This window comes from Trachemys scripta, chromosome 3 (assembly GCF_013100865.1).
Source record: "Trachemys scripta elegans isolate TJP31775 chromosome 3, CAS_Tse_1.0, whole genome shotgun sequence".
Classification (NCBI taxonomy): domain Eukaryota; kingdom Metazoa; phylum Chordata; order Testudines; family Emydidae; genus Trachemys; species Trachemys scripta.
Window position 1 is genome coordinate 75,391,978 of NC_048300.1, and position 21,254 is coordinate 75,413,231.

The 21,254-nt window shown below is 47.0% G+C and overlaps 1 protein-coding gene across 1 annotated transcript in view; it reads right to left on the reverse strand.

Annotated features, from left to right (window-relative positions):
- Positions 1 to 2,965, reverse strand: part of KCNK1 (potassium two pore domain channel subfamily K member 1) — a 44,003-nt gene extending 41,038 nt beyond the window's left edge. The window contains exon 1 of the mRNA XM_034765093.1: positions 2,159 to 2,965. Within this exon, the coding sequence (XP_034620984.1) occupies positions 2,159 to 2,513 (355 nt within the window). The 5' untranslated portion in view covers positions 2,514 to 2,965. The remainder of the gene's footprint in view (positions 1 to 2,158) is intronic.
- Positions 2,966 to 21,254: the final 18,289 nt, after the last annotated feature.

A 21,254-nucleotide genomic window follows, 5' to 3' on the forward strand; every position in this document is an offset into this window, starting at 1 on the left:
TAGTGACAGGTTGGATTTTTAAAGATGTTTCACTTTTAAGAATGTAAAGTGTTACAGTAACATAGGTAAACAAATTTGTGTTGGCAGCACAAGTTCTCTCAGTCACAAGGGTCTGTCTACACAGGGATAAAAACCCACAGCAGGCATGGGTCAGCTGACTCAGGCTCATGGGATTCAGACTGTGGGGCTAAAAATTGCTGTGTAGATGTTTGGGCTTGTGGAGTTCTGGGACCCTGTGAGCCAAAGTCTGTCAGCTGACCCAGGTCAGTCATGGCTGTCTTATCCCTTTGTAAATGTACCTTCAATTCCTCTTAAATAGGGGAACTCTGTGGGTGGCGTAGAGTCACACAGCAGCTATAGTATCCCCCTGTAGAGGCCCCCTGTAGTATCCCCCCAAAGGGGACATTTCCAGGGCGCCTCTTCACTCTGACTATCCCCATCTGCCAGAATAGACTCTTGGAGCCATGGGCAGGTGGGCATAAATTAAAGATTTGTGGAAAAGACCCATGGCCAGTCCCAGATTCCAGAGGCCGTGAAGCTGAGTAAAGCCACGCTCAATTCCTCCACCATGAGCTGCACCAAGCACCAGACATAGCTCAGAACCTTGGGCCATGAATTTTAAGCTGATGGTATCTCTTTAAGAAAAAAAAGTTAGTGTGTTTGAGCTATTAGCCCACAAGTAGGCAGATGGTTCAAAACTTAACTACATAGTAAACATCTTGGGGCAGATACCATGGCATAGTTCAAACAAATAAGTAGACAACACAGTGTTGGCAGGCACTCGCTAAATATGAATATCAAGAGTACCCAAAGTGAAAGCATATGCTGAATTAGTTATCTGTGTGCTCTTTTTCCAGCTACACAGGATGAGCAATTGTTTTTTCCACTGTGAAAAGAAACCTAATACCCACTTGGCCTCACTAGGTGACCTTTTAAATAAGGAGAGATCAAGATGACAGAACCTGGGTCCTGATTCACCACAGCATTACTCTAATATTACACCAGCATAAGCTCCTTAATTTCAGTGGAGTTACACCAGCATAACAATATGGTGAAATCAAGCCCCTGAAGTTTTCAGTTTTTTTCCAATTACCAAAATCATACACCAGTGGAGAGACTATGGTTTTATACTTGTGTAACTGGGAACAGAATAATGGCCAATGGTATTACGCCCTCACAAATGAGACGAGAATTTAGCTACCGTGATTCATGTAAGATTGAGAAGCACTATCTTTTCCATATCAGCATCCCCACTCCCACCCCCATCCATCTAACCTTCCCACTGAACACTGTAGAAAAGGCCAGGATGGCTGCAATCCCCACCACTGATTTGAGACCCCCAAAGGAGTTTCCCCCCCCCCGTCCCCTCCCCAACTACTGTCAGATATAAACCAAGAATGCAAAGCAGTATGAACAGGTACTTTAGTAAATGTTGCCAATTATTCTCCTCCCCACAAACAAACCCAGTAACCCTTTTTGCAATGCAGGGAAACCCTCTCTGTTCACCCTTGACAAAAAGCAGCAGTTTGAATAAAACTCTATTGAATTATGCAACACTAAAAAAAATCATCAAAGCAAATACTATCCGCTTGGCTGCTACTTAAGTTTTCTTGATGAGCAGACTGGACCTCGGGATGAAAAGGAGTTTCCTTGGTTCTCTTGCCCTTAGCTCCCAAGAGAAAGAAGGGAAGAGAGGGGCCTAGGGGGTTCTTCTCCCTGGGAGTCTGTGCACCTTCCACAAGAGTGGAGAGGTCCTGAGTGCAAAGGAGGACAGGAGGATGGAGAAGGCCATGGGGACAGATAGCATGGGAATGAAGAGGTGCTAGTGCAGGGATACTGGGCCCTGGAGATACAGGGTCCTGGAGAGGAGGGGAGGAGTCTGTGGGTGCAGGAAGGGGATAGAGAAGGAAGTCCCAGGTGCAGGTGGATGGTCCCTGCACGCACGGAGATTAAGGGGTGGGGAGAGATGGAGCAGGCCTCGGGTGCAGGGGGATGGGGCAGTCCCTGAGTGCAGAGAGAGCGGGTGGGAGACGAAGACAGCGCAGCCCATGGCGCAGAGGGGGGTGGAGAAGCCCTGGGTGCAGAGGGGCCTGGGGGCGGGAGAGGCCCTGGCTGCAGAGGGGCGAGGAGGCGGCGGGCGCGGAGGGTAGCCCCTTACCCGTGGTGGAGAGCACGGTGCTGGCGAAGAAGAGCGCGGAGGTGAAGTCCCAGTTCCAGTTGCCCGAGGCGTTGCCCAGCACGGACACGCCGTAGTTGCTGGCCTCCAGCACCCGCCGCAGGAACTGCTCCAGCTGCTGCTCCGACAGGCACTCGTGCTCCTCCAGGAAGCGCCGCTTCAGCTTGCGCAGCTCCTGGCGCAGCAGGTCCTCGTAGGGCAGCTCCACCGAGGAGAAGACCACGGCGCCGAAGACCAGGTAGAGCAGGTAGCCCAGCACCAGGAAGGCGAAGCACCAGGCGGAGCGGTGCCTTTCCACCAGCCGCACGCAGGAGCAGCCGGCCAGGGACTGCAGCATCTTCCCCCGCCGCCGCCCTGCAGCTCCCGCCGCCGCAGACAGAGCTGGCCACGCGCCCCGTGGAAACGCGCGGCAGGGAGGGAGCCGCCTCGCTGAACCCGCGCCTGCGGGCCGGGCTGCCGGGCTCGCTCCGCAGCAGCCTCCAGGCCAGCGGCGAGGATGAGGCTCGCCCCGGGGGATTAATGAACCCCCGGGGACATGGACTTGCCAGCGGCCCGCCCCAGTCCTTGTCCGCCCTCCCAAAGCCACGCGCCGGCCGGCCCCAGCCGCTTCTCCGGTTCCTGTTTCCTTTCTGTGACTTTCAGTCTAAAAAGCGCCGCTGATGTGGCACTCACGTGGTTTCCCAGCTCAGGTAACCAGCAATGGAGCAGCAGCCCTGCTCTGGGTGGATGCTATTTATTCCCGGGCGAGCTCGCACGCACAGAGCCAAGCCTGCGACCGTCCTCCCGCGCCTCTCATGCCCCTGCCTTGCCCCCCCCCCCCATCCCCAGGTACACAGAGGCCCCAGCTGCTATCTTGGGTTTGGCTCCAGATAAGGAACAGCTTGCCAAGGCGCTGTGGATAAACCCTGCCCCGCACGGAACTGATAGCAGGGACAGATGGAAAACGGGGGGTCATGCGAACAGAACAGGTGTGTGTATGATCTGAAATGCTTCGCTTCCTCTGCTAGCCCAATGTGAAACGAGAAAGGGAAGTCTCCTCCGACCCCCGCCGGTTCCGGAAACAGCCTGCACAAGGGCTGGGGGGTTGGGGCATTTGTGTGCACACAACCCATGAAAGGGCCAGGTCTGCCACTGCCATGATGCTGAATTCCTGAGGTGTATAACGTATAACATCAAAGTAAGCCAACATCAAATTGGGGTGAGATGCAGGTAACATTGGGGTCCTAAAGAAGCAACATTCCTAGAAATGTATTATGTGTTCCCAGTAATCAATTGGCAGCAGTTCCGTTACACAGCAGAGTCAATCTAGTATCTTTCAGCAACACTAAATTGTCTTTAAATATATTTATATTTATTAGCTGTAAAACATTGATACATAATGAACAGTGCTACAGAAATCAGTAATGATAATTAATAAGGAAGGTTGTCTAAAAGAGTGCAATGCAAAACTACTGAAGGGAGCATTTGGAGCAAACATTTCTGGCTTCCATCTAAGAGTGTGTGCATTTAAGTCATTAACTACAGAGAGCGGTCATAAAACCTCGCTGAGTAATGTCACACAACAGGAACACACACCTGGGGTCATTTCCTCCAACAGCTTAATCATTAATTCCCCCAAATCCCAGATTCCTTATGTAATTAAAAACACCATTTAAATGAAACCAGTATTTATTAGACATTGGGCTTTCATCTTCATCAATTGCATTCAGTCTGACTGAGATACAGTACATTGTTTTCCAAAATATAACAGCATCAAATAGATACTCTTCTGGTTATGGATAGGGGTGGACAAACGAGTTAGTTTAAATATAACAATCAACCTCCACCTTTTCCGAATGCCCAAAACAAATGTCCTTTCAAAGTTAGAAACTGTTTAGTTAAGAATGCACCTCTTCTGAGAGGCAATAGGAAACTCTGCTGTGACCAAACATCTACACAAACCTTCAATAGGATCCTACTGGACTCCCAGATACTTCCTCAGCTCTCCATTTCTGTGAATCAGTTACTCTCATACATCCCCATGCCTGCCTAGAGAGAGACTCAAGCCTCTTTGCTGCCCCAAAACTTCACAGCTCTTAACTCTGACCTTTCCTCCAAAGATCATCAGAAATATGGGACATGGGGATCAGTCACAGAGTACAACAGAGCGGGGCCTTTTCATTTAAGCATTCAAACTCTTGCTCTCAAACCAGACTTTCTGGTATTTTGAATTTTGGCCAACACTGTGTAAAATAGTGTTTTAATTCAAAGCCCTCAAGATATACATTTGTCTCAGAATCTCAGATCATTTAATGAAAGATTCCATAGCGATGTATACATATCAGGGAGCAGAGAGAAGGATACTGTGATACTGACTTGTCTGGGTTTAAATTCTCAAACATGCCTTTATAGTATCATATTTTTGCATTCAGCTATATAACAAGTTTAATCTTAGAGTAAGATCTGACTCTCTGCCCATCTCACTTTGTTAGTCAAGATCAGTGTTACATAGGAATTGGCCAAGTGGATCTGATCAGTGAATCTAATCTACTATCTTGTCACTCAAAGCAACTATTAGTAGGTGCTTCAGAGGAAGGTGCAAAAAACCCTGCAATAGGTTGTTATGGGATAGCCTGTCTCCAGGAAATTTTTCCTCCTAATCCTATTAAAGTTACCTCATTAAACCACATCATCACCTAACCCTGCCGCTGGCTAAGTCCCTAATTTCCCTCGTGCTGGGAAGGATGCTGCCGCTATTATAGGGAAAAGAGGTCTTGGGACAGATACCAATGCTCCCCATGGCACTGAGCCCAATGCTGAGGCTTGAATAAACTTGTCTGCAAGCTCACTGTTCTGTAGGGGAAGATCACACATTCTTCCAATTCTGCATCTTCCTATTTTCCTACCAATGACAAGTGGTAGAGGACAAAACTGGAGGTCCTCCTGATTTCCCCCACAAAACTAAATGGGCAGCCACATTTCTGTGATCTTTATGCCTGGTCTGAATGCCAAACGTGGCAAGGAGTCACTGATCTTCTCTAACACTACCACTGAGCAGCGGTGGCAGCCTTTTCTTGTTGCCAGTCGAGAGGCTTCTCCAATGTGTAGTCCAGAAAGAATGGGACATCGTCTTCTAGATTATCCTCTTCCAGTGTATTGAAAGAATTTAAGGCTCTCAGGCCAGATTTTTTAAAAGGTATGTAAGCAGCCAGTGAGATTTTCAAAAGCACTAAGGCACTTAATACTATTGCCTTCGATGGGTGTTCGGCACCAAGATGATTTTGAAAATACCTTTACAAATCTGGCCCCTTATTTAATGAGGATGATCCTAGAAGAAAATATCCCTTTAAGCTGTGGCGTAGCCCGGATCTAAGAGCAGGGAGAGCAAACATAAAAAAGGCGCCCCCCCTTGGCTCCTCCTCCGGCCGCACCTCCCCCTCCATTGGCTGCCAGCCGAGCTGTGTGGGCTGCCCTGCTGCGCACCACCCCACTCCACTCCTCCGGCCGCGGCTGCTGGCCGTGCTGTGCAGGCCGCACTGCTGCAGGGAGCATGGCTTGGGGGGCCGGGGACAGCTCCCCAAGGCAGGGTGGCAGGGGGTTCCACGGCAGGCCGGGTCCAGCAGGGCTCGCTCGCAGAGATGATGGGGCTTGCCCCGAGCGGGGCTGTTCTCCCGTCCACTGGGCAGGCTGGGAGCCCGGAGCCGAGCCCGCGGTCATGCTCCCTCCCGCTGGCGCCCAGCACCATGGCCGCACATCACCCCAAACTTTGCCTCAGGCTGGGCACAGAGGCGCAGCTGGTTCCCAGCCCGCCGCCCACGCCCTGAGTCCCACGGCCCCACCGCGCCTGGTCCTTTTATTCAGAGGTAAGAAAAACAAGTGACACTGTCCTACTTTTTCCTCAACGGTGTGATCTGACTCAATCAAAACTGAATCCAAGTCCTATTTTCACCCACTGACTCACAACCAACCTATCAAGCTTATCAAAAAAGTAATGTAAAACACTGTCATTCAAACCAATTAAGATCTTCTTGCAGCTCCTGAATCATCTTTTATATAAAGTTCATAGTGAAATGTTTTAAGATTTTAAAAAAAGGTTTCATCTAACCTATCCATCTAAAGCACTAATCCTTCAAACACTTTCACTTTAAGGGAAACATTTTGATAGAGCAGCTCAGGGCAGTAAAGAAGTCTGGTGAACTAAATTGCCTTTAATATTAAGGCTTCTTGATTTCTGACTGAGACAGATGAAGTGCTGTACACTGTCATCTTAATTTAATCCAGTTGTCAGAAAATACTATATATTCTTATATTATTTTCCTGGGTCCACACACACACAAAAAACCCTAGGTATACAAACAGTTATTTTCAGCTTTCACTTGACTGGGGAGCTCTAGGTCAAATACCTTAAAAGAATCCTTTAGTGGTTAAAGAAGGAGATGTGTGTCCATTTGCTTTTACCTAAATGTAGCCACTTTTGATGCTGTTCTTTCATTTTCTTGGTTTCATGTGTTTTATCATTGAACGTACATTGAATGTACAAACATAGTGGGGTGAAATTCTTCTTGCACAAAGCGGAAGTGTAATGTTGGTATGCAGAGTTCATCAAATGCTGAGGAAGAAATACCAAGAGTTTTTGGCACTCAGCACACTCTGGCTAACAAAGTGCAGTTCTAGTCTGAAAAAAGTCACTACGGTATGTAAAAGTGGCTCATTCTTACTAAACAGCTCTGTTTACTGTGTGTATTCAGAGTCACGGCTGCTGACTTTAAAAGATAGAAATAAGTTTTTCCTGCTATTATCATGGCAGAATCACCACATATCTGTGGTGAGCTGGATTCTACTCTGGTGCATGGATCATCAACAGAATTGTTTTGAACTCCAAATGCAGGGCCCAACTCTGTCTTCGGTTACTGCTCTTAACAGGTTGGACAGATGTCATAGACCATAATTTGGCTCGCAGAACTTATATTTTTGGTGGTGATGTATGAGAAGTAAAGAACTCAAACTTGATGCAGTGCTCACTTAAGCTAAATGTCTTGTCTTTCCCTTAAAGCCCTTCACAACTCTTGTCCAGGCTGTTCATCTCTTTTTCTCATTTAAGTCTCAGTACTTTTCTCCATGCACACCAATAACAAATGTCCCAGATTAAGTTTGCAGAATTAGAAGTTAGAAAAGACACCTGTAAGTTAAGCAAATTTGACCTGGAACTCATCCAAGAACACCACATGTTGAACCCCAGATGCCATTATTACAGGAACACTTTTCAGAATAGATTCATGCCTTGAGTGAATTCTTGTCTCCATTGAAGCCAACAGAAAAACGGTCAATTGACTTCAGTGGAGCTAGGATTTCACCCCTTAAATTTTCTAGTTAGGGGTTTTAGCTAACAGAGACCAATAAGAGACACCACTGGATAAACTATCTGGGAGTTTATCTTTATTTTTATACGGATATATTAAAACAGGAGAGTTGTTGTCAATGCAAACAGCACAGATATTTTCTTTATAAATTCTTTGGTACAAGTGCATGCACTGTGCAGTAAAACACAGCCAATTACAGTGTAAAGCATAATGAGATGACAGGAAGTACTGGTATAAGCATTGTGAAAAAATCCTAAATAAAGCACACTGTTAAAGTTACTTTTGTGTTTTGGCCAGTGTTCGCTTATCACATTGAGCATGTAATATGAACAGATGATTCAACACTAGAATACAGTTTACCTACTAGAGTGAAAACTCCATGTGGATGAACAAATCAAATTTGATGATAGCACTTGGTACATCCCAAATCCATTATTGCTGAAAGGCAAAGTATTGTTCATAGAGGATTAACCACTGAGGCTATATAATCTTTCTTAATTAAATTGAGTTTGATTACAATAAATTAACTTTAAGCACAGGGTACTCTAAAGAGCCAAAAGAGGGGAGAATCATATTGGATTTTCTTTAAAGGAACAAAAGGAAGTTTATATGAGTTTGTGCATAAAATAAACTGATAATGAAGTAAGAGAGCATTAAAATTCCACTTATTTTTTTTAACACTGTTGTGTTGTTCAAATTCATTTTCCTCCCAATCCCTGTTGCTAAAGCTCCATGCCTTGGTCTTCTCTTGCCTTGATTACTGTAACACTTTAAATTTCTAGTATTTTATCTGTTCTCTTCTCTCCCTCAGTTTATAAAAAATTCCACTCCAGAAAGTTCTCCCTCACTTCCATCACCAGGGCAGCACCCCACACTCTCCTCAAAACCCCCCTGTCTTTTCTCTCATAAAACAAATTCCTCTTCCATCTCTTGAACTCCAGTGGCCATCACCTACAGTCCTCAGCTTAAACCTCTCCAACGCATTATCAGTGATCTACAACCCATTCTGGACAATGATCCCTCGTTTTCACAGACCTTGGGAGGCAGGCCAGTCCTTGCCCACAGACAACCCGCCAACCTTAAGCATATTCTCACCAGCAACCACACACCACACCATAGTAACTTTAACTCAGGAACCAATCCATGCAACAAACTTTGATGCCAACTCTGCCCACATATCTACACCAGCGACACCATCAGAGGACCTAACCAGACCAGCTACAACATGACCGGTTCATTCACCTGCACGTCCACCAATGTTATATGCGCTGGGCCGGTGCTACCATTAAGGCGAACTAGGCGGTTGCCTAGGGCGCCAAGATTTGGGGGCGCCAAAAAGCGGTGCCCCCAATTTTTTTTTACAGCGTTCCTCCCTGAGCGCGCGGTCGCTGCTCCACTTCTCCCGCCTCTCAGGCTTGCAGCGCCAATCAGCTGTTTGGCGCCGCAAGCCTGGGAGAAGAATTAGAGCGGGGGTGGCGTGCTCGGGGAGGAGGCGGAGCAGAGGTGAGCTGGGGTGGGGAGGTGCCGCACGGCTCCCCAGGCCAGGGGGGAGGTGGGGAGCTGCCACAGGGACGGGTGCCTCGGGGGAGGGAGCTGCTGTAGGGCTCCCCACCCCAGCTCACCTCTGCTACGATCCCTCCCCGAGCATGCCATCGCTGCTCCACTTCTCCTACCTCCCAGGCTTGTGGCGCTAATCAACTGTTTGGCACCGCAAGCCTGGGAGGGGAGGAGAATTAGAGCGGGGACGGCGTGCTCGGGGAGGAGGCAGAGCAGAGGTGAGCTGGGGTGGGGAGCTACCGCATGGATCCCCGGGGCTGGGGAGCTGCTGTGGGCGGGGGGGTGCCTCAGGGTGGGTGGGGGGAGCGCCTCATGGCAGGAGTGGGCGGGGAGCTGCCACAGGGCTGGGGGGGTGCGCAAGGTGGAAGTTTCGCGCCCTAGGCGAAACTTCCTTGCACTGGCCCTGTATATGCGCCATCATGTGCCAGCAATGCCCCTCTGCTATGTACATCGGCCAAACTGGACAGTCCCTACGTAAAAGGATAAATGGACACAAGTCAGATATTAGGAATGGCAATATACAAAAACCTATAGGCGAACACTTCAACCTCCATGGACACACAATAGCAGATGTAAAGGTAGCCCTCCTGCAGCAAAAAAACTTCAGGACCAGACTTCAAAGAAACTACTGAGCTTCAGTTCATTTGCAAATTTGACACCATCCGCTCAGGATTAAACAAAGACTGTGAATGGCTAGTCAACTACAAAAGCAGTTTCTCCTCCCTTGGTGTTCAGACCTCAACTGCTAGAAGAGGGCCTCAGCCTCCCTGATTGAACTAACCTCGTTATCTCTAAACTGATTCTTGCCTGCATATTTATACCTGCTTCTGGAAATTTCCATTACATTCCTCTGATGAAGTGGGTATTCATCCACGAAAGCTTATGCTCCAATACATTTGATGGTCTATAAGGTGCCACAGGACTCTCTGTTGCTTTTTACATAAATTTGGTACCACCTGTCACAGTTTAGGGCATCTGCACCTGTAGTCCTCCTCTATGGTCCAGCAAGGGTGCCCCCTGTCCGACTTCCAGCTCCCCAGCCGTTCACTGTCTTTCGTGGAGACACACATCTCTCTCCCTTCTGACCCGGTATTTCCAGATGGAACAGTCCTCTGACTATCCTGTAATATCCCCAGCAAAAGAGAGCCTGCCTAAACAGGCTTCTTTTGGCTTCTCTTCTGAGACGGTTGACAGTGTAATTTCCACAGTCAAGTTACTACATAGTTCTTTCTAATCAAGCGCTGTTTATTATTAAAGTAAAAGCAGTATAGAGAAAAATGTATTAAAACAATAAAAGAACCAACAGACATGCTAATAAGCTAACCAGAAATCACCTCAACTCCAGCATGGGCTCTGACAGGGGAGCAGTCATCAAAATGCCACTCTGGGACTTTCCTGTGGTTTCAAGTTCATAACATTCTCTAATCAGAACAAGAACTCTCATGACTGTGAGTCACTCATTTATCCAGTTTGGGCCTTTGAAGAGACCATGAATAGGTAATCAACCAATGTTTTTCTGCTCGAGGTGGAGCTTCAGAAGGATGGATTAGGAGGTGGGTCATTTGCATTTCCCTTCACTCCACGTTTCCTAAGAAATCCACTTCACAAGTATTGTCCCAATAAATCCTTTGAAGTTTCTAATATTTCCCAGAGATAGCATTAATCCCGTTTTCCTCCTAACAAAATTTTATTCAGTCTCACAATAGTATATAAACGTTGTGATCTTTAATATAATGAGCTCCTAAAATACTTAATCCAGTAAGGTTTACTTAACTCCATAAGGTTTGCCAGGATATTGCAAGGTATTATCTAATCTGTCACACCATTCCCTCCAGTGATCTCTTTCCCTTTTCTATATGAGCAGTTTCTCAATGGACTTGGCACATCCTCTTTCACTGTGGCCAAACAAGTGAAACTAGGGAATGGACAATCTACAGTATTTCCTGACCACTTGAATTCTGGCCAGTTTCTTTATGGACACTGTGACAAAGTGGGAATGTTCTTAATGTTTTCTCTGAATATTATGTGTGTGCCTCAGTTTCCCCTATGCATTTCTTAAGTACCTAGGTGGTGGGATAAGGGTGTGTGATTGTTGCAGGGTCCGAGAGGGCAGGTGTGCTTTTGTCTGCACAGAGAATGGCCGACACCCTGTCTCTTTGCAACTGATGGCTTGGGCCCTTCCCCTGCAAGGTGCCAACTGAAGGTGTTGGAGAACTAAGAGATCAGGTGGCCTCCTTGCCCAGGAAAGAGAGAGAGGCCAGAGGAGGGGCTGGAGGGAGTTTCAGTTTGGAGCTTGCTGGGGAGATGGTCGGAGCCCAGAACCTGGGTCTGGGCTCCCCACACCCCAATATGGACCTGACTGAGGGGTTTGTTTTCTGTACCTACAAGCTCTGTTTTAAACTGTGTTCCTGTCATCTAATAAACCTTCTGTTTTACTGGCTGGCTGAGAGTCACGGGAATTGCAGGAAGTGGGGGGTGCAAGGCCCTGACTCCCACATACTCCGTGACAGATGCATCATCTGCATTGCACCTCATGTGTAAGGACTGTGATTTTTGTTCTTCCAGATGAGCCCAACTTTGGCCAGAAGGGTAGCCCTCAGTGACTAGACTGTCAGATTAGGTCTTGTAATTAGTATTGAGTATACTATACCTCTTCATTATTAATGTTTATTCCATTAACAGAATATTGAAGTGATCCCACTCTCCATCACTGAGTCTGACTTCACTAACATCTCAGCACCATTTTCTAAGCTGTACTTGTTATTGAAAAACTGCTGCTATGAAATATTGGTAAGGTTATATCAATGTAACCCTGGGAGCCTTTCAGTACCAACTTGCAGAGAGAACACTGTACCATAACTCACATTAGGTTTGACACATTCATTGCCTCAACACATTGTTGTCATAATCTGCATCTAAAAAGTTCTATGTAAAATATAATATGCAAACTAGTAACTAGCTGGTCCCAAAAATCATTGCATATATATAGGGGTGGGGTGCAAAGAATTATAAGTGTTTGCTAAAATATGTTCTTAAAATGTGTTTTGCAGACTGCGCATAAAGCCCAGCCTGCCCTAGACAAATGAACTTGGTATTCACATGTCTGAGCAGCTTCATAGCAGAGGACAATGAAAAGTATATTTACACATAAGGTAAACAAAGCCATAGAACTGGCAAGTGGGGGAGATGACTGCATAATGATCACAATGGCGATCAAGAGTCTGTACCTCCAGGAAGCCTTCCTAGCTCTTGAAACAGAGACAATGGGGTAATATGAGGGGGGGCAAAGAGACATTCGAGTCATCCATCACCTAAGGGACAAAGGGGAGTTCATGAAAAGGGTATCCTCTTGGCCTAGGAGGCAAGAGGACCTGGAAACTGACTACGGGTGAGAACCCTGCTTAGATAAAGATTGTAACTTGTGAAATTAAGTTTTAGTCATTAGAAAGCAGGTTTTGTTTTATTTGTAAGAACCCATCCCTCTTATTCTTGCTTAGTATCATTTAAATCTCTGTTAATAAACGTATTCATTAAAAAAACATTCCAGTGCTATATAGGAAACTGGAGAGTGAGTCCTCAGCTAACCTCACAGGCTGGTGTGAATGCTATCTCTTTGGAGACAGCAAACTTAACAATGAGAGCGAGAGACTGGACACTGCAGAGAGACTCTCAGGGCAACCGGGAGTTCCCTGGTTCTTACCTGCAAGGCAGGGTTTGGACTGGCAGAGTCCTGTAGTATTTATTGGCAAGGCAGACCACTGGAAGCTGAGACATGCCACACAGTGGCTCACAGCTCTGGGTGCCCCAAGAGAAGCATCACAAATGAGCAGCAACGTCTTTGCTGTCATCAACCACTGGGCTGAGCGTGGCTGAAGTTGTATTACAATAGCCTTAAAATAAATGGTTGTTTTTTTATCAGCTAATGGAAGGTTTTAGAGAAATCCACAGAAAGAACATGTCACAGAAATAAATTTTAGTCAATCAGCCACATTCAGCTTTCAGTTACAAGTCTGAGCCTGGAGTAATTTACTACAGTATGGGACACTGAAATTAATGGGAGTTGTAGACACTCAGCACTTGTGCTGTGCAAGATTTTTTTTCAACTAACTTCTTTTGGCACAAAACAGATTTAGCTAAATTGAAATGTTGTGTGAATTCATGTCAAATTTTGCCAAATTGTTTTGGTTAAAAACCAAAACAACCGAACAAGCACACACAAAAATAAACTAAAACTAAATATTGAAAAAAAAATCAAATTGTTTTGTTTCAACATTGTCAAAATGAAATGTTTCTGTTTTTGATTCAAAATGGCTTTTTGTTTTGAAATTTCCTTTATTTTAAAAAACTAAGATTAAAGAAATGCTTGAAATCAAAATTAAACATTTGGTTTTTGGTAGAGCTAAGTGTTTCATTTGACCCCATTTAATTTTTTTTTTAAACTTTCTGATTCACTAAAAATGTAAAAAAAAAATTCATTTCCAGTTCAACCAAAAATGATATATTATATATATAAAATTGTCCATGTACCAAAAAAAAATCTGTTATTTGCCCCACTCAGCAAGCTATAAAATTGGGAAACGTAGGTTTTGATACTGCAAGGTACTTAAGTACAGTAACTCCTCACTTAACGTCCTGCCGTTTAACGTTGTTTCGAAGTTACGTCGCTGCTCCATTAGGGAACATGCTCATTTAAAGTTGTGCAATGATCCCTTATAACGTCGTTTGGCTGCCTGCTCTGTCCACTGCTTGTAGGATTCTGTGGAAGAGCAGTGACTTTACAAGGGAGCATTGCACAAGTTCCTCTTCTCCGCCTCCTCCCTCTTCCTCCCAGCGCTTTCCCCGCCACCAAACTATTTGGTGGCGCTTAAGACTTTCTGGGAGGGAGAGAGGGAGGGAGCGGGGAAGCACCACGTCTCCGCTCCTCTACCCTCCCTCTCAGAAAGTCCTAAGCACCGCCAAACTGCTGTTTGGTGGCAGGGAAGCGCTGGGAGGGAGGGGTAGGAGTGGGGACGCGGCGTGCTCCGGAGAGGAGGTGGCGTGGGGCTGGGAAGAGGTGGGCCTGGATTGGAGCAGGGACGGGAAGAGGGGGGGCTGCTGCTGCGCAAGGTACTTCCTAGTGTCCTTGCCTGCCTCATTGTCTGCAGCAGGCTGTGCCTGTGTGGGGTAAGCCAGGGGCACCTCCCAACCAACCACAGTACTGTACAGAGTATAATGCCTTTTGTCTGCCCCCAAAAAATGTCTTTGAACCTAACCCCTGCATTTACATTAAAACTTATGGGAACATTGGATTCGTTTAACATTGTTTCATTTAAAGTTGCATTTTTCAGGAACATAACTACAACGTTAAGTGAGGAGTTACTGTACATCCATACTCTGAATCAGCGCGTAGTCCCACTGAAGTTAATGAGAATACCCACATGTGTAAGTATTTTGCTGAATCAGGGCTTTAAGGTGATCCAATGTGGAGTAGGTGCCTCACTTTTGGCACACAAGTTGAAATATTTTTGCCACAGTAACATATTGAGGTCCTTTCAATCGAGCACAGATATAATGGTGTTAAAAAAAACAATTAAAAAAAACACACCATGACTAAGCAGGAATTAGATGGCACCATGGCTTTGCCCTTTCCAGTAACGTCACTGCAGTACTTATAAGTAAAGGATGCTCATAAGATAAATTTACTATTTTCCACAATGTATACTGAGCTTGCAAAATCACTGGGCAAACTCTCTGATGCACCATTATCAGGAAGAATTCCCTTACCGAGCAAGCTAGACAATCAATGCACTTCCTTAGCCTATCAAAAATACAGTAGGTTTCAAGTGACTATTGAAGAAAAGTGGTAGAAAGAAACATCTGGCCCAAGGTACTTATTCTGTAATATGTTAACAGGGGAAATCACATTAACAGGGTAAATTCTTATTAAGTACCTGTGGTCATATGACCCATTAAGGAGTATAATATCAATGTGTGAGAGATACTAACAAATAAATAGTGTATTCAAGCATAGTCACAAATGTAATAAGTTTATTATTAAAGGATTTGAAGAGCTATGACATAGCACTGAAAGCTCTATACAGTTAGAGTACTGCCAGACAGATAGCAGGTGCTTCAAAGGGCTTATAACCTAAAGGCACAAAGAAAACAAACAAGAGAAGACAAAGATAGAGTGCACATACTGGCTGCTACAGGCTGAATTGCAAAACCAGTGAAGATTCATGTTATTGTGTATGCTTAAGTGAAGCATGTTGTGTATTTACTTCAAACTTTGAGATCTTGGGAGAAGAGCACTATATAAGAGCTAAGAATTATTATTGTTAATCATTTTCCTACTATGTAGAAAAAGTAATTATGCCTAAGGTTACAAAAACTTCTTCTGAGCAAGTTATTCTATAATTGCCCATTACAAGGATTCTCAGAATACCGCCTACGGTATTTATATACCACCACCACTACCACAGTATCTGAGGGACTCTCTTTAATGTATTTATCCTCACAAGTGCTATTATATTTATTTTACAGATTTTCAAAGGTGTTTAGATGCCAAAAGATGCAGATAGGCACCCAGTGGTATTTTCAAAAGTGCCTTAAGCATAATAGGCACCTAACTCCTATTGAAATTCTAACTCACTGTGTGCTTTTGTAAATTCCCATTAGATGCCTACTGCATCCTTAGGTGCTTAAATAATGTTGTCCTTTGACTTGAGCAGTTAGCCAACATCTGGGGCCTTGCCAGATTGTTTTCTTAAGAAGGAGAAATTATTCAATAGAATTTTTGGTGCAACCCTGTTTTTACCAAAAATGTGTATGCAGTCCTCTTTCCCCGAACACAGTAGGAACAAACAACAGTGGCAATTCCCTTGCTCAGAATTTCCAGTCATGTGCCCCAAGGAGCTTTGTCTCTACTCCCTCTCCACACTTCTCGTGCTGTCTGCTGGTTTTCACACAGATACACAGCTATAGCCACTCAACGTCCCAGCCCCTGAAACTGCAATCAGTATCCAGGAAACTCCTTCACCTGCATGGCTTAGCTGCTGATGCCTCATGCATGAGGCCTAGTGCATTGGGAGGGGACTTCCATGGTCTCCGGCTGTCTTACTCCCTAAAGGAGCTTAATTGCTCTTCCAATGAGCTTGACTAAAAGGTGATTAGCATGCCCTCCAGCTTTAATGTGGTCTGTGATTACCTATAGATCAAAAACAAGCTTGTTGGAAGCTATAAACACCTTCCAGCACAACAAAACCCTTGAAATCGGGCCTTCAGGATATGTCTACACTGCATCGTAAACTGAGGCTCAGACTCCAGTTTGAGCCCAACCCCCCCATCTGACTCAGGTCAGTTAGCACTCAGGACCCTGGTTTACAACACAGTGTGGAAACTCAAGCATGGGCTTGGAAACATGGAGTCCAGTCTTGGGCCCACAGTTCTGAGTTTACAAGGCAGTATGGACGTACTCTTAGGCCTGGTCTACACTACGGGTTTAGGTCGACTTTAGCAGCGTTAAATCGAATTAAGCCTGGACACGTCCACACAACGAAGCCCTTTCTTTCGACTTAAAGGGCCCTTTAAACCGGTTTCTTTACACCACCTTCGACGAGGGGATTAGCGATAAAATCGGCCTTTGCGGGTCGGAATTGGGGTAGTGTGGACGGAATTCGACGTTATTGGCCTCCGGGAGCTATCCCATAGTGCTTCATTGTGACCGCTCTGGACAGCACTCTCAACTCAGATGCACTGACCAGGTAGACAGGAAAAGACCCGCGAACGTTTGAATTTCATTTCCTGTTTGCCCAGCGTGGAGAGTACAGGTGACCACGCAGAGCTCATCAGCACAGGTAACCGTGATGGAGTCCCAGGATCGCAAAAGAGCTCCAGCATGGACCGAACGGGAGGTACGGGATCTGCTCGCCATGTGGGGAGATGAATCAGTGCTAGCTGAACTCCGTAGCAGTAAAAGAAATGGCAAAGTATTAGAAAAGGTCTCCAAGGCCATGAAGGACCGGGGCCATAACAGGGACACACAGCAGTGCTGCGTGAAAATTAAGGAGCTACGGCAAGCCTACCATAAAGCCAGAGAAGCAAATGGAAGGTCCGGGGCAGAGCCGCAAACTTGCCGCTTCTACGCGGAGCTGCATGCCATTCTAGGGGGTGCAGCCACCACTACCCCAACCGTGTGCTATGACTCCGTCAATGGAGAAACACACAGGGAAGANCTACCACAAAGCCAGAGAAGCAAATGGAAGGTCCGGGGCAGAGCCGCAAACTTGCCGCTTCTACGCGGAGCTGCATGCCATTCTAGGGGGTGCAGCCACCACTACCCCAACCATGTGCTATGACTCCGTCAATGGAGAAACACACAGGGAAGACGGTTCGGAGAACGAGGAAGATGAGGATGGAGGTACTGTAGGTAGCTCACAGCAGCAAGGAAGCGGAGAAACCGGTCTCCCCAACAGCCAGGATATGTTTGTCACCCTGGACCTGGAACAAGTAACTCCCGAACTCACCCAAGACCCTCAGGGCACACAGGAGACCTCTGGTGAGTGTACCTTTGTAAATATTACACATGGTTTAAAAGCAAGCATGTTTAATGATTAATGATTAATTTGCCCTGGCAATCGCGGCCAGTACATCTACTGGAAAAGTCTGTTAACGTGTATGGGGATGGAGCGGAAATCCTCCAGGGACATCTCCAGAAAGCTCTCCTTCATGTACTCCCAAAGCCTTTGCAAAAGGTTTCTGGGGAGGGCTGCCTTATCCCGTCCGCCATGGTAGGACACTTTACCACGCCAGGCCAGTAGCACGTAGTCTGGAATCATTGCATAACGAAGCATGGCAGCGTATGGTCCCGGTGTTTGCTGGCATGCAGACAATATCCATTCCTTATCTCTCTCTGTTATCCTCAGGAGAGTGATATCATTCACGGTCACCTGGTTGAAATGGGGTGATTTTATTAAGGGGACATTCAGAGGTGCCCGTTCCTGCTCTTCTGAACAGAAATGTTCCCCGCTGTTAACCACGCGGTGGGGGGAGGGGTGAAGTGATCATCCCAGAGAATCGGGTGTGTGTGTAGGGGGGTGGTTTACTTGGGTTTGTGCCGCATGTTAACCCGGAAACCGCAGCCCCTCCTTTTACATTGAAAACCCATTTTAAATGGCCAACCCAATTCATCCTTGATATGGGAAATGCGCTGCTGTTTGAAACCTTTCCCGCATGTTAAGGTTAAAAAAGCCAAAAGACTGTGGCTTACCATGGCTGCCTGCAAGCCGAAATATGTTGCCTGGGGCACTGCGTGAGTGATCTCTCATACCAAACCGCCAGGCAGAGGAAAAATGCGACCTTGTAATGAAAGAGTGTACCCATTGTTCTCTAAAATGTGTCTTTTTTAACCACCTCTCCCTTCTCCTCCACCAGCTGCAAATGTTTCTCCTTCGCAGAGGCTAGTGAACATTAGAAAGAGAAAACGGAGGACGCGGGACGATATGTTCACGGAGCTCCAGATGTCCTCCCACGCTGATAGAGCACAGCAGAATGCGTGGAGGCAGTCAATGTCAGACATGAGAAAAGCACAATATGAACGAGAGGAGAGGTGGCGGGCTGAATGGCGGGATGAAAAGAGCAAGTGGCGGGCTGAAGATGATAGGTGGCGTCAGCTTGCAGACAGACGGCAAGAGTCAATGCTCCGTCTGCTGGAGCATCATACTGATATGCTCGAGCGTATGGTTGAACTGCAGGAAAGGCAACAGGAGCAGAGACCGCCGCTACAGCCCCTGTTTAACCAACAGCCCTCCTCCTCAAGTTCCATAGCCTCCTCACCCAGACGCCCAAGAACACGGTGGGGGGGCCTCCGGCCACCCAGTCACTCCACCCCAGATGATCGCCCAAGCATCAGAAGGCTGGCCTTCCATAAGAGTTAAAGTTTTAAAATGCAGTGTGTCCTTTTCCATCCATCCCAGGCTACCTTGGCAATTATCCCCCTACATCTGTGAGGAATTAATAAAGAATGCATGAATGTGAAACAACAATGACTTTATTGCCTCTGCAAGTGGTGCTCGAAGTGGGGAGGAGAGGGTGGGGTGGAGTGGTTGGTTTACAGGGAAGTAGAGTGAACCGGGTCAGGGGGGGAGGGGGTTGGAGAGTTCATCAAGGAGAAACAAACAGAAGTTTCACACAGTAGCCTGGCCAGTCACAAAACTCATTTTCAAAGCTTCTCTGATGCGCACCGCGCCCTGCTGTGCTCCTCTAACCGCCCTGGTGTCTGGCTGCGCTTAATCAGCGGCCAGGCGAGTAGCCTCAACCTCCCACCCCGCCATAAATGTCTCCCCCTTACTCTCACAGATATTGTGGAGCGCACAGCAAGCAGCAATAACAATGGGGATATTCTTTTCGCTGAGGTCTGAGTGAGTCAGTAAGCTGCGCCAGCGCGCTTTTAAACGTCCAAATGCACATTCCACCACCATTCGGCACTTGCTCAGCCTATAGTTGAACAGGTCCTGACTCCTGTCCAGGCTGCCTGTGTACGGCTTCATGAGCCATGGCATTAAGGGGTAGGCTGGGTCCCCAAGGATCACGATAGGCATTTCAACATCCCCAACGGTTACTTTCTGGTCTGGGAAGAAAGTCCCTTCCTCCAGCTTTCGAAACAGACCAGAGTTCCTGAAGATGCGAGCATCATGTACCTTTCCTGGCCATCCCACGTTGATGTTGGTGAAACGTCCCTTGTGATCCACCAGGGCTTGCAGCAGCATTGAAAAGTACCCCTTGCGGTTTATGTAGTCGGTGGCTTGGTGCTCCGGTGCCAAGATAGGGATATGGGTTCCGTCTATGGCCCCACCACAGTTTGGGAATCCCATTTCAGCAAAACCATCCACTATTGCCTGCACGTTGCCCAGAGTCACTACCCTTGATATCATCAGGTCTTTCATTGCCCTGGCAACTTGGATCACAGCAGCCCCCACCGTAGATTTGCCCACTCCAAATTGATTCCCGACTGACCGGTAGCTGTCTGGCGTTGCAAGCTTCCACAGGGCTATCGCCACTCGCTTCTCAACTGTGAGGGCTGCTCTCATCCTGGTATCCTGGCGTTTCAGGGCAGGGGAAAGCAAGTCACAAAGTTCCATGAAAGTGGCCTTACGCATGCGAAAGTTTCGCAGCCACTGGGAATCGTCCCACACCTGCAGCACGATGCGGTCCCACCAGTCTGTGCTTGTTTCCCGGGCCCAGAATCGGCATTCCACGCCATGAACCTGCCCCAGTGACACCATGATTTCCACATTGCTGGGGCCTATGCCTTGTGAGAGGTCTATGTCCATGTCAATTTCTTCATCACTCTCTTCGCCGCGCTGCAATCGCCTCCTCGGCTGGTCTGAGTTTCGCCTTGGCATGTCCTGGCTCTGCATATACTCCAGGACAATGCGTGTGGTGTTCATAGTGCTCATAATTGCCGCAGTGATCTGAGCGGGCTCCATGATCCCAGTGCTAGCTATGGCACCTGGTCTGAAAAAAGGCGCGAAACTAGTATCTGACGGACCAGGGGAAGGAGGGAGGGCGGGCCGAGTGACGACATGGCGTACAGGTACAGGGAATTAAAATCAAGAACGGTGGCTGTGCATCAGGGAGAAACACAAACAACTGACACACAGAATGATCCCCCCAAAGATTAAACTGAAAACCCTGGGTTTAGCAGGCCGTTGATTTGACAGAGGCCGTTGATTTGACAGACCCTGTCAAATCAACAAAGCAAATCTATTTTTTACATCTTAAGACAACGGTGCAATGTGACTGATAGCCCTCGGCATCTTTCTGGGTGCTTGGCAGCAAATACTGGGCGCTTGGCAGTTAGTGTATTATGATGGCCTTCAGGCCTATTGCACAATCTGCTGCTCAGGGAAGATTCTGCTAATGTGCGATGACCCAACTTGTAATAGGACGGTTACCAGTCGTAATACACCATCTATTGCCAAAAGGCAAGGGGCTGGTGCAATGCAGCCCTACGGCTGCCAGCCCCACAGCTGCCAGCACCCAGATCGCCGATGAAGGCTACCAGTCTACTGCATCGTCTACCGCCAAAAGGTAGTTAGCTGCTGCTGCTGTGTAGCAATGCAGTCCCACGTCTGCCGGCACCCAGATGACATATGGTGACGGTGAGCTGAGCGGGCTCCATGCTTGCCGTGGTATGTTGTCTG